Genomic DNA, 13,211 nt, shown 5'->3' on the forward strand with positions numbered 1-13,211 from the left:
TGAGAGACAAGAAAGTAGAGTGATGCACTGGAATTGGTGAGGATTCAGTTAGAAATGAAAAAACTAGAGGTTCAGCGGCAAAAAGAATTAAGAAAACTTGACCTTCAAAGAGGAGGGATGTGGCTGACGCTGGCCAGGCCAGCATTTATTGCCCATCCCTAATTGCCCTTGAGAAGGTGGTGCTGAGCCGCCTTCTTGAACCGCTGCAGTCCATTTGGAGTAGGTATACCCACAATGCTGTTAGGAAGGGAGTTCCAGGATTTTGACCCAGCGACAATGAAGGAACAGCGATATAGTTCCAAGTCAGGATGGTGTCTGACTTGGAGGGGAACTTGCAGGTGGTGGTGTTCCCAGGTATTTGCTGCCCTTGTCCTTCTAGTTGGTAGAGGTCGCGGGTTTGGAAGCTGCTGTCTAAGGAGCCTTGGTGCATTGCTGCAGTGCATCTTGTAGATGGTACACACTGCTGTCACTGTGTATCGGTGGTGGAGGGAGTGAATGTTTGTAGATGGAGTGTCAATCAAGCGGGCTGCTTTGTCCTGGATGGTGTCGAGCTTCTTGAGTGTTGTTGGAGCTGCACCCATCCAAGCAAGTAGAGAGTATTCCATCACACTCCTGACTTGTGCCTTGTAGATGGTGGACAGGTTTTGGGGTGTCAGGAGGTGAGTTACTCGCCTCAGGATTCCTAGCCTCTGACCTGCTCTTGTAGCCATGGTATTTATATGGCTACTCCAGTTCAGTTTCTGGTCAATGGTAGCCCCTAGGATGTTGATAGTGGGGGATTCAGCGAGGGTAATGCTGTTGAATGTCAAGGGAAGATGGTTAAATTCTCTCTTGTTGGAGATGGTCATTGCCTGGCACTTGTGTGGCGTGAATGTTACTTGCCACTTATCAGCCCAAGCCTGGAAATTGTCCAGGTCTTGCTGCATTTCTGCACGGACTGCTTCAGTATCTGAGGAGTCACGAATGGTGCTGAACATTGTGCAATCATCAGCAAACATCCCCACTTCTGACCTTATGATTGAAGGAAGGTCATTGATAAAGCAGCTGAAGATGGTTGGGCCTCGGACACTACCCTGAGGAACTCCTGCAGTGATGTCCTGGAGCTCAGATGATTGACCTCCAACAACCACAACCATCTTCCTTTGCGCAAGATATGACTCCAACCAGCAAAGGGTTTTCCCCCTGATTCCCGTTGACCTCAGTTTTGCTAGGGCTCCTTGGTGCTATACTCGGTCAAATGCTGCCTTGATGTCAAGGGCAGAAACTCTCACGTCACCTCTTGAGTTCAGCTCTTTTGTCCATGTTTGAACCAAGGCTGTAATGCGATCAGGAGCTGAGTGGCCCTGGTGCTACCCATACTGAGCAGGTTATTGCTAAGCAAGTGCCGCTTGATGGCACTGTTGATGACACCTTCCATCACTTTACTGATGATTGAGAGTAGGCTGATGGGGCGGTAGTTGGCTGGGTTGGACTTGTCCTACTTTTTGTGTACAGGACATACCCGGGCAATTTTCCACATTGCAGGGTAGATGCCAGTGTTGTAGCTGTACAGGAACAACTTGGCTAGGGGTGCGGCAAGTTCTGGAGCACAGGTCTTCAGTACTATTGCCGGAATATTGTCAGGGCCCATAGCTTTTGCAGTATCCAGGGCCTTCAGTCGTTTCTTGATATCACGCGGAGTGAATCGAATTGGCTGAAGTCTGGCATCTGTGACGCTGGGGACTTCAGGAGGAGGCCGAGATGGATCATCAACTCGGCACTTCTGGCTGAAGATTGTTGCAAATGCTTCAGCCTTATCTTTCGCATTGATGTGCTGGGCTCCTCCATCATTGAGGATGGGAATATGTGTGGAGCCACCTCCTCCAGTTAGTTGTTTAATTGTCCACCACCATTCATGGCTGGATGTGGCAGGACTGCAGAGCTTAGATCAGATCCGTTGGTTATGGGATCGCTTAGCTCTGTCTATCGCATTCTGCTTACGCAGTTTGCCACGCAGATAGTCCTGGGTTGTAGCTTCACCAGGTTGACACCTCATTTTGAGGTATGCCTGGTGCTGCTCCTGGCATGCCCTCCTGCACTCTTCATTGAACCAGGGTTGGTCTCCTGGCTTGATGGTAATGGTAGAGTCGGGGATTTACTGGACCACGAGGTTACAGATTGTGGTTGAGTACAATTCTGCTGCTGCTGATGGCCCACAGCGCCTCATGGATGCCCAGTTTTGCATTGCTAGATCTGTTCGAAATCTATCCCATTTAGCACAGTGATAGTGCCACACAACACGATGGACGGTATCCTCAATGTGAAGGCGGGACTTCGTCTCCACAAGGACTGTGCGGTGGTCACTCCTACCAATAGTGTCATGGACAGAAGCATCTGCAGCAGGCAGATTGGTGAGGACGAGGTCAAGTATGTTTTTCCCTCATTTTGGTTCCCCCACCACCTGCCGCAGACCCAGTCTAGCAGCTATGTCCTTTAGGACTTGGCCAGCTCGGTCAGTAGTGGTGCTACCGAGCCACTCTTGGTGATGGACATTGAAGTCCCCCACTCAGAGTACATTTTGTGCCCTTGCCACTCTCAGTGCTTCCTCCAAGTGGTGTTCAACATGGTGGAGTACTGACTCATCAGCTGAGGGAGGGCGGTAGGTGGTAATCAGTGGGAGGTTACCTTGCCCATGTTTGACCTGATGCCATGAGACTTCATGGGGTCCGGAGTCGATGTTGAGGACTCCCAGGGCAATTCCCTCCCCACTGTATACCACTGTGCCACCACCTCTGCTGGGTCTGTCCTGCCGGTGGGACAGGACGTACCCAGGGATAGTAATTGCAGTGTCTGGGACATAGTCTGTAAGATATGATTCCGTGAGTATGACTATGTCAGGCTGTTGCTTGACTAGTCTGTGGGACAGCTTGCCCAACTTTGGCACAAGCCCCCAGATGTTAGTAAGGAGGACTTTGCAGGGTTGACATGGCTGGGTTTGCCGTTGTTGTTTCTGGTGCCTAGGACGATGCCAGGTGGACCGGTGACCGTAGGGATTGTCTCTAGTTTGCCTGTGGACAGGGTTGACCTGCTCTGAGGTAATGATCTGGTCGGGGTGAAGGTGGTAGCCCCCTCCAGTAGTGAAAGAAAGACCGCAGGAGGTCAGAGAGACAGGGACGTGGCAGGAGAAGATACCCTGCAGTGTCCCTGAATGTGTCGTGGATCAGGCCAGGATCAAACCAGCTCCCTCAGAGGAGACTGCATTGGCACTGCCGGTAAATAATCATGAGGTCTGTCTTTCTGAGAATTTCTTTGGAAATTTAGGACACCCAGGGAATGAATTAAATGTTCCAAAGAAGGGTCACTGACCCGAAACGTTAACTCTGCTTCTCTTTCCACAGATGCTGCCAGACCTGCTGAGTGATTCCAGCATTTCTTGTTTTTGTTTCAGATTTCCAGCATCCGCAGTATTTTGCTTTTATTATAATGAATTAAATGTATTTTCCCTAGGTGTGGCTCAGCAAGCAAGAGTTAGCCCAGGCTGCCCAGTCTGAAAGTGAAGCAGAGGGAGTCCCTGATTGCTACTATTTAAAGAATGAGGTACTGATGAGGAAATGGAGTTCTCCTCACAGACCTGAGGGGAAGGAGTGGACAGTAGTTCATCAGTTAGTGGTGCCACAGAGGTACCGGAGAGGAAATTAAGAAGGGCCCACAATACAAGCATGGCTATACATGCCGGTATACGAAAGACTAAAGCCTGCAAAAGACAGCAGTTTGACTGGCCAAAACTCCACAAAGATGTGGTGGAGTACTGCAGGAGTTGCCATGTGTGTCAGGTTGATGGGAAACCCCAACCTACAGTGAAACCTGTCCTGTACCAGTGTTAGGAGGACGCTCCAGCAGAGGGCTGGTAAACTGTAATGGACCCCCGCCGAGAACAAAAGGGGACAGGCAGGCACACGACAGGCAAAAGTTTAGAAAGAGAAGGGAAAAATGTGACCAAGAGGGCAGGTTAAAGGATGTCCGGGAGGAATCCCAGATGAAAACCCCTACTGTCTGGTCAGCCAACCCTGAAAAATGTGAAATGTTAGGCCCCACATCCTCCTGCATAAATATACTCTAGAAGCACCTCACCAGTGTTGCTAACAGCATTTACATAAACCTGCAGAGACAAAGAAAGACCTCTAGGGGGCAGAAAAACCGTGAGGGTGATGCCCTACTTAGTCAAAGTGCCCCAGGAGAGTGTAGCCAAATCTGCAGAAATGCCTGCAGAGATGAGTGTTATCCAAGAACAAAGGGGAGATTAACAAAGAATCCTCCCCTACAGTCAGAGAAAAAGGACCCATCCCCTAAAGTCAAAAGTCTTGGCATGACTCAGAGTTCAGGGTAGACCCACCCACTACTAACTCTCCTGAGAGAAAAACAGGAGAAATTAAAGCAGCACTGGCACCCAGAAAAAAATCATTTTAATAAGCTTTAAGATTGGTGAATGAATGGAAATGAATGAGAGAAATGCCCGGTTTTTCTTTCTGTATCTTGTATTTCTTTCAAACCTTCTAATGAAATGTGCCGTTATTTTTTCAAATCGCATTTCATTCCCCTAGGTGTGGAGATGTCATGCAGGCCTCCATCTGCCAAGACTGAGGCACACATTATTTCACCATATGAACATTAAAACTTAAAATTGCGGCTGGAAGAAAAGAGGGACTATCACAAGGAATTGCCAAGCCCCTGACTGGCAAGACATTTGCATGCTGGCAGACAGTGTTCGAAGAAAGGACCCAGCCCCTGCTTCTACAATACACAGAAGACCTGGTCAGGCCAGTTTAGTCACATGACTAACTGGCTGTTTGAATTTGAACTTGCTCAGAGAAAGAGACTCAAAAAACTGTTTGCTCCTGGACAGAAAAGACCTCTCTCCTGTCTGCTCTCATCTCTTTCTCACAGAACGGAAGACCCATTAAAGGCATGTGAACTCAAAGAGAGAAAAGTCTCCCACGTGAACAAGGTTTAAGAAGAATACTGAGCCCCAATGAAAAGTAAGAGCTGTCTGCAATCAAAGACTCTACGGCGAGCTGGAAACACAGAAACAGTAACAAGAAACCCCCTTCAGAGATTGCCTCAAACGTCTCCTGTATTTTTCTTCTGCTCTTTTCTGTCCCTATTTGCATGTGTGTATCACATGTGCATGCTAGCATGGGCGCGTCATATATCTGTAGGCGTTAACTGTACTAGAGTTTAAATAAGTTTTAATAAATTTCACTTTTCCTCTTTGAACCATTTCTTTTCCCTATAATTGGAAATTGATGAACAAGGATTCACCAAGTGGGAGCTCAAAACACAGTGTGTTTAAAATTAAACCCTGATACCATCAGACCAGGTGAAGACAGTAAAAGACCCTTAGACACCTTTCTCACCTGGTCTTAACAGAAATGATTATTTTGTGTCTGTCTTCACTGAGGAAGATAAAAGAAATCTTCCAGAATGAGAGATCTAAGGGATTATGGAGAATGAGGAATTGAAGGAAATTAGCATCAGAAGAAGGTTGTATTGGAGAAATTAATGGGGCTGAAGGTTGATAAGTCCCCAGGACCTGATATTCTACATCCCAGAGTGTTAAAAGAGGTAACTATGGAGATAGTGGATGCACTGGTGATCATCTTCCAATATTCTATAGATTCTGGAGTGGTTCTTGCAGATTGGAAGGTAGCAAATGTCACCCCACTATTTAAGAAGGGAGGGAGAGAGAAAACAGGAAATTACAGACCTGTTAGCCTTACATCAGTCGTTGGGAAAATGCTAGAATCTATTCTAAAGGATATGATAAATGCATACACGGATATTAATGATCTGATTGGGCAGAGTCAAAATGGATTTATGAATGGGAAATCATGTTTGATGAACTTGTTGGAGTTTTTTGAGGATGTTACTCACAGAATTGATAAAGCGGAGTGGGTGGATGTGGTATACTTGGATTTTCAGAAGGTTTTTGATAAAGTTGCCCACAGGAGGTTGCTTAGCAAAATTAAAGTACATGGGATAGGAGGTAATATACTGACATGGATTAAGGATTGGTTAACAGGCAGAAAGCAGAGAGTAGGAATCAATGGGTCATTCTCACGCTGGCAGGCTGTGACTAGTGGGGTACCACAGTGATCAGTGCTTGGGCTCCAGCTTTTCAAAATATATGTCAATGATTTGGATGTGAGGACCAAATGTAGTATTTCCAAGTTCGCGGATGACGCAAAGTTAGGTGGGAATGTGTGTTGTGAGGAAGATGCAAAGCAGCTTCAAGCAGATTTGGACATACTTAGTGGGCAAGAATGTAGCAGATGGAATCTCATGTGGAAAAATGTGAGGTTATCCACTTTGCTAGGAGGAATAGATGTGCAGAGTATTTCATAAAGGTTAAGAGATCAGAAAGTGTAGATGTACAAAGGGACATGGGTGTCCTCATCAATAAGTCAATGAAAGCTAACATGCAGGTGCAGCAAGCAATTAAGAAGGCTGATGGTATGTTAGCCTTTATCGCAAGAGGATTTAAGTACGGGAGTAGTGAAGTCCTGCTTCAATTGTATAGAACCTTGGTTAGAGCGCACCTGGAGTACTGTGTGCAGTTTTGGTCCCCTAACCTTCAGAAGGATATTATTGCCAAAGAGGGAGTGCAATGAAGATTCACCAGCCTTGTTCCCGGGATGGGGGGAGCTGTCCTATGAAGAGAGATTGGGGAAACTGGGCCTGTATTCTCGAGAGTTTTGAAGAATGAGAGGTGATCTCAGTGAAATCTACAAAATACTTAAAGGGATAGACAGGGTAGATGCAGCTAAGATGTTTTCCCCTGCTTGGGGAGGCTCAAACCAGGGGGCACAATTTCAAAATAAGGGGGTAGCCACTTAGCACAGAGATGAGGAGAAATTTCTTTACTCAGAGGGTTGTGAATCTTTGAAATTCTCTACCCCGGAGGGCTGTGGATGCTCAGTCATAAACTGAGATTGACAGATTTATAAATACCAATGACATAAGGGGATATGGGGATAGTGTGGGAAAAAGGCATTGACGTGGATGATCAGCCATGATCGTATTGAAGGGTGGGGCAGGCTCGATGGGCTGAATGGCCTACTCCTGCTCCTATGTTATGAATGCTATGTGTATTCAGATACAGAGCCTTTAGCTTTGTCTTTCCGGCATCTACTCTGTTAAGTCCCTCGAGGGTTTTATATGTTTCAATCGATCACCTCAAATTCATCAAACTGTAAGGAATATTGTCCTCTTAGGACAATCACTTTTTGGGATTTTCTTCTCCCTGCTGCTTTCACATGCGTTCAAATCCTCTGAAGAAGGAATTTTCCTCCACACAAGATCAGGGGGCAGGTTGTTCAACCTTGCCCGTCTAAGAGCGAAGTCCAAAGTACGGAAAGTCCTCATCAGAGAACTCCTCTTTGCTGACGATGCTGCTTTAACATCTCACACTGAAGAATGCCTGCAGAGTCTCATCGACAGGTTTGCGTCTGCCTGCAATGAATTTGGCCTAACCATCAGCCTCAAGAAAACGAACATCATGGGGCAGGATGTCAGAAATGCTCCATCCATCAATATTGGCGACCACGCTCTGGAAGTGGTTCAAGAGTTCACCTACCTAGGCTCAACTATCACCAGTAACCTGTCTCTAGATGCAGAAATCAACAAGCGCATGGGTAAGGCTTCCACTGCTATGTCCAGACTGGCCAAGAGAGTGTGGGAAAATGGCGCACTGACACGCAACACAAAAGTCCGAGTGTATCAGGCCTGTGTCCTCAGTACCTTGCTCTACGGCAGCGAGGCCTGGACAACGTATGCCAGCCAAGAGCGACGTCTCAATTCATTCCATCTTCGCTGCCTTCGGAGAATACTTGGCATCAGGTGGCAGGACTATATCTCCAACACAGAAGTCCTTGAAGCGGCCAACATCCCCAGCTTATACACACTACTGAGTCAGCGGCGCTTGAGATGGCTTGGCCATGTGAGCCGCATGGAAGATGGCAGGATCCCCAAAGACACATTGTACAGCGAGCTCGCCACTGGTATCAGACCCACCGGCCGTCCATGTCTCCGTTATAAAGACGTCTGCAAACGCGACATGAAATCGTGTGACATTGATCACAAGTCGTGGGAGTCAGTTGCCAGCATTCGCCAGAGCTGGCGGGCAGCCATAAAGACAGGGCTAAATTGTGGCGAGTCGAAGAGACTTAGTAGTTGGCAGGAAAAAAGACAGAGGCGCAAGGGGAGAGCCAACTGTGCAACAGCCCCAACAAACAAATTTCTCTGCAGCACCTGTGGAAGAGCCTGTCACTCCAGAATTGGCCTTTATAGCCACTCCAGGCGCTGCTTCACAAACCACTGACCACCTCCAGGCGCGTATCCATTGTCTCTCGAGATAAGGAGGCCCAAAAGAAAAAAAAGAAAGAAAGAAAAAGAAAGGACAATCATAGCATCAGTCGAGAGAGCACTCCCTCTCAGGCAAGTACATCCAAAGTGATATTAATCAAATCCAGGTCTGAACTTTCACAGAGGCTCCATGCATATGGGTTTCTATATTAGTTGTTCAATAATTTCATCACAATCCAACCACAGAGCATCACTCGAAAGCGCGCAGGCGCAGTGTCACTGTGATCGGAGCTGTGCGAGTGCTGGAGACGCTTTTGCAGCGGGTGAGAGTCGCGGGGCGGAGGGGATGAATGGAGCCGGCGGGGAAGCCTCAGAAACACCGGGTGCAGGCCGCAAGTCCCGAATAAGAAGCTCCAACATCCGTGTCAGTAGCGAGCGGGCGGCAGCTGCGGGGTTTCTTCCGACGACAGGCCCAGTTTAAAACTAATAATAAATTAAAAGGAGGGACTCAGTTCCCCGATTGAAGGGAGACCAGGAATATCCGGGAACAGAAACCGAAAACACTGACGGACTGAGGCGGCTCGGGAGGAGATTATGGGTAGAGGGGAGGAAAAGGAGCCGGCGGGTGGGTGGGAAAGCTTCATAAACACTTGGGGTCAGCCTGAGGCCCTGGGTTTCGCCCGCGGTGACAAGCTCAGGGGAACGGGGTCCCTGGCCGCCATCTTAGAGAGGGCGGGGTCATGGTGAATGCGCGGCCATCTTGGTGAGGGCACAGAGTGGGCGGGGCTTTATGGACTCTGTTGCCAGTCGGGAGATGGAGCATCCTGGACAACGGGGTTTTAAGCAGCTTCTCCCACTTCCAAGCTGTATGTGATGTTTTCAGCTTAAAGGAATCCATGGGCCATTCAAATATTCAGTGTGAGAGTTTACAGTTCCTGTATACTTACCTGAAGGGGCTGCTCCTCAATGTTCTGTTACAGTTTAGCTCTAAGCTTCTTATCTTTGGTCACTCCATGGGGAGGGGGGATGGGTAAGTTGGTGGATCTGCTCCTGAACCTGCTCATAGAACATAGCACAGTACAGGCCCTTCGCCTTGTTAAAACAGCAGTGTTTAGGTCCAGAGTGTGCGAGGACCATGTTGGGGGTGGAGGTGTTGCTCTTGTTGCCGGCCTCTCTCCCGTGCCCAGGCGGCCCTGAAGAGAGAGCACATGACTGGTGGGCAGCTCATGGTACAGAGTGTCTCATAGACCTTGGTAACAGCATCCTGGTTTGGAAGATTCTCTTTGCATTTGTAGGGACTCTGTTGCTTATTTTGGCTTCTTTTAATTGATTGGACCACATGTTTGTGGGAACAAGAAAGGAATGAATGTTCTGTAGAAACTAGAATTGTCTGTTCTCAATTTCTATCCTGGACTGACAGTGGTGCCTTTTGTAAACTCCTTTTACAGGGTATTAGAAGTGAAGGATTTACAGACAGGAAACTCAAACCAAACATCACATCAAGATCTGACAGAGTCACTTGATTCATCAGGACCTGAATATCATCAGCCTTTGAATGTGGAAGGAGAAATCTTTGTCAGTTCTGTCTGTGGGAAAAGATTTCTAACAGTGTGACTGGAAAAGCACTGAGACACACACACCCGAGTGAGAGTGTTCCAGTGCACTGATTGTGGAAAGAGCTTTACCCAGTTACACAGACTGATAAAACATCACACCATTCGCAGTGGGGAGAAACCATAGACGTGTTCTGTGTGTGGACGAGGCTTCAACAGATCATCCAATCTGGAGAGACACAAGGACACCCACGCCACAGCGAAACCGTGGAAATGTGGGGACTGTGGGAAGGGATTCAATTACCCGTCTGAGCTCGAAATTCATCAGCGCAGTCACACTGGGGAGAGGCCGTTCACCTGCTCCGTGTGTGGGAAAGGATTCACTCAGTCATCCAATCTGGTAGCACACCAGCGAGTTCACACTGATGAGAGACCTTTCAAGTGCTCTTACTGCCAGACTGGGTTCAGGCCATCATCTAAAGTCACTGTACACCAGAGTATTTGCACTGGGGAGAGGCCGTTCAACTGCTCCGAGTGCAGGAAGGGATTCACTTGTTCATCCAACCTGCAGGAACACAAGAACATTCACACTGATAAGAGACCTTCTAAATGTTCTGAATGTGAGAAGACCTTTAAAAGCAGACGTGAGATGGTGAGACACCATCGCACTCACACTGGGAAGAGGCCGTTCACCTGCTCCATATGTGGGAAAGGATTCATTCAGTCATCCGACCTGCAGAAACACCAGCGAATTCACACTGGGGAGAGACCGTTCACCTGCACTGAATGTGGGAAGGGATTCACCTGTTCATCCAACCTGCTTAAACACCAGCGAGTTCACACTGACGATAGACCTTTCAAGTGCTCTTACTGCGGGACTGGGTTCAGGCGATCATTTGACCTCACCGTACATCAGCGTAGTCACACTGGAGAGAGGCCATTCATCTGCTCAGTATGTGAGAAGGGATTCACTCAGTCATCCGATCTGCAGAAACACCAGCGAATTCACACTGGGGAGAGACCGTTCACCTGCACTGAGTGTGGGAAGCGATTCACCTGTTCATCCAACCTGCTTAAACACCAGCGAGTTCACACTGCCGATAGACCTTTCAAATGCTCTTACTGCGGAGCTGGGTTCAGGCGATCATTTGACCTCGCTGTACACCAGCGTACTCACACTGGGGAGAGGCCGTTCACCTGCTCCGAGTGTGGGAAGGGATTTATTCAGTCATCCGATCTGCAGAAACACCAGCGAATTCACACTGGGGAGAGACCGTTCACCTGCAGTGAGTGTGGGAAGGGATTCACCTGTTCATCCAACCTGCTTAAACACCAGCGAGTTCACACTGACGAGAGATCTTTCAAATGCTCTTATTGAGAGGGTGGGTTCAGGCGATCATTTGACCTCACTGTACACCAGTGTACGCTCACTGGGGAGAGGCAATTCACCTGCTCCGAGTGTGGGAAGGGATTCGCTCAGTCATCCAACCTGCTAGCACACCAGCATATTGACAAGTGATTGCATGGGTTGGATTCTGCTGTTCTTGATGTTGTTAATTACATCCAGGACTGAACCATGTTCATTCTGAGGGTTAAAGAAAGATCTGCACATTTACAGCACCGTCCACTACCTCAGGACGTGGCAAAGTGCTTTACAGCTAATGAAGTATGATTGAAGTGTAGTCACTGTTGTAAGAAACACAGCAGCCGATTACACACAGCAAACTCTCTGGAGTGGGATCTCAACCCACAGCCTTCTGAATCAGAGGCGAAAGTGGAACCAGCAGAGCCACAGTCACGGTTCGTTTCTGTTGATGTGAACTGGTGTTAGGAACACTGGACCTTGTAACAGGATTATGTCTTATAGATTGTGACTTTTTTTTTTTAAGTTCAAGATAGAATCAATGGGTTGTAAAACAAGGAATCAGCCATTGAGAACATACAAACAAACTGGCAGGTGGTAATACCTGGGGGCAATGGAAAGGCCGAGTGGCTTTGTGAAACTAGACTTCTGGTCTTTGCATTTTGGAGAAGAACAGTAAGCTATTGAATTCTAGGACCAGATAAATTTAACAGACTTTCTGGAGAAAAACAGGCTGTAAGGAATGAAGCATCACATTGTGGCCTCAAGCAGGCTGTAAGAAAAGAACCCATCGAGGTGAGGCCTCAAGAGAAGCTGTAAGAGAGGCACCCAGCAGCACCGCTGGAGAGAGAGAGAGAGAGAGAGTGAGCGTGAAAATGTACTGTCTGAAGATATACAGTGGAAGGCTGTGGAAACATGAGCCTTTTCTTTTGAGAGTTAAAGTTTGTGGAGGAGTAAAGGGCACACAGGATCACCGGAAATCACATTATCCATGGATGTCCAGATCAAAAGTGCTTGGAGAAGGGATCAAAAGAAAATATTGTTGTTTTGAAAAATCTGGGAGATCCAGCCCATTGTAACTGGGAGGAATTTGGGACTTTTAACTGCAAAGGATTTCTTCAAGGACTGTGTAATGTATAAATGTGATGTGAGATGTTCAAATGTTGAATAAGCAAAGAAAATACCTTTAGATTGTAATTTGAGGTATTAGCTATTTACAAAGTGCTATTTAGTTAATTTGGGGGTTTCTTTTAGTTTGGTTTTTTATAACAAAAGACTTAAAATGTGAAATCACGTGTAATTTATTAAACTGTTCTGGGGGGTCATATCATGTTTTTCACGTTAACAATCTCTCTGAGGTCATAACTGGAAAGTGGGATTAAGCTGGATACTTTTCCAGCTGGCGCGCACTCAATGGGCTGAATGGCCTACATCTGTGCTGTAAGTTTTCTGTGTTTATATTCTGAGCATTGGGGTTTGTTTCTGATGATATTAATAACCCTGTAACTTAGCTGGAGTTTAATTAAACATCAAATAAATCAGCTTTGTTTTAAACACATTGTTGTCGATTTTTGTCTTTCCCATCTGAGTGTTTAGCATCACTTGGCTGGAGCTCAGAAAGGACAATCTGGGGGAGGATCATACGGCAGGAACAGAACTTCAGACTGGACACAGTCCTTCAGAGTCACACTGAGAGGGGCAAATGGTATTTTGGTCTTTCTCCTCTCTCTTCACTGACAGCAAAGTCCACGAGAGGGTTAATCCTGAGGCCTGTAAGTCCCAGTCGTTGTCTTGCATAGTTCAGAGCTCCTGGACATGGAACAGAAGGCCTAAACTGTGTTTACAGTCAAGAAGAACAACAGTGACTGCTGGAAACGTGCTGTCAAATCAGAGATTGATGTAAAACTATGATCTATTCCTGACTGAAAGCGAAATGGCTGGTTTAAGTTTCCAGT

The 13,211-nt window shown here is 47.2% G+C and overlaps 1 protein-coding gene across 1 annotated transcript in view; it reads left to right on the top strand.

The window, feature by feature from the left end:
- The window catches only part of LOC137381523 (zinc finger protein 271-like), a 76,524-nt gene extending 63,756 nt beyond the window's left edge, over nucleotides 1-12,768 (top strand). Inside the window, exon 4 of the mRNA XM_068054223.1 lies at nucleotides 10,154-12,768. Coding sequence (XP_067910324.1) covers nucleotides 10,154-11,271 — 1,118 coding nt within the window. The 3' untranslated portion in view covers nucleotides 11,272-12,768. The remainder of the gene's footprint in view (nucleotides 1-10,153) is intronic.
- Nucleotides 12,769-13,211: the final 443 nt, after the last annotated feature.

The sequence above is a fragment of the Heterodontus francisci genome, chromosome 22 (genome assembly GCF_036365525.1).
Source record: "Heterodontus francisci isolate sHetFra1 chromosome 22, sHetFra1.hap1, whole genome shotgun sequence".
In the NCBI taxonomy this organism is placed as follows: Eukaryota; Metazoa; Chordata; class Chondrichthyes; order Heterodontiformes; family Heterodontidae; genus Heterodontus; species Heterodontus francisci.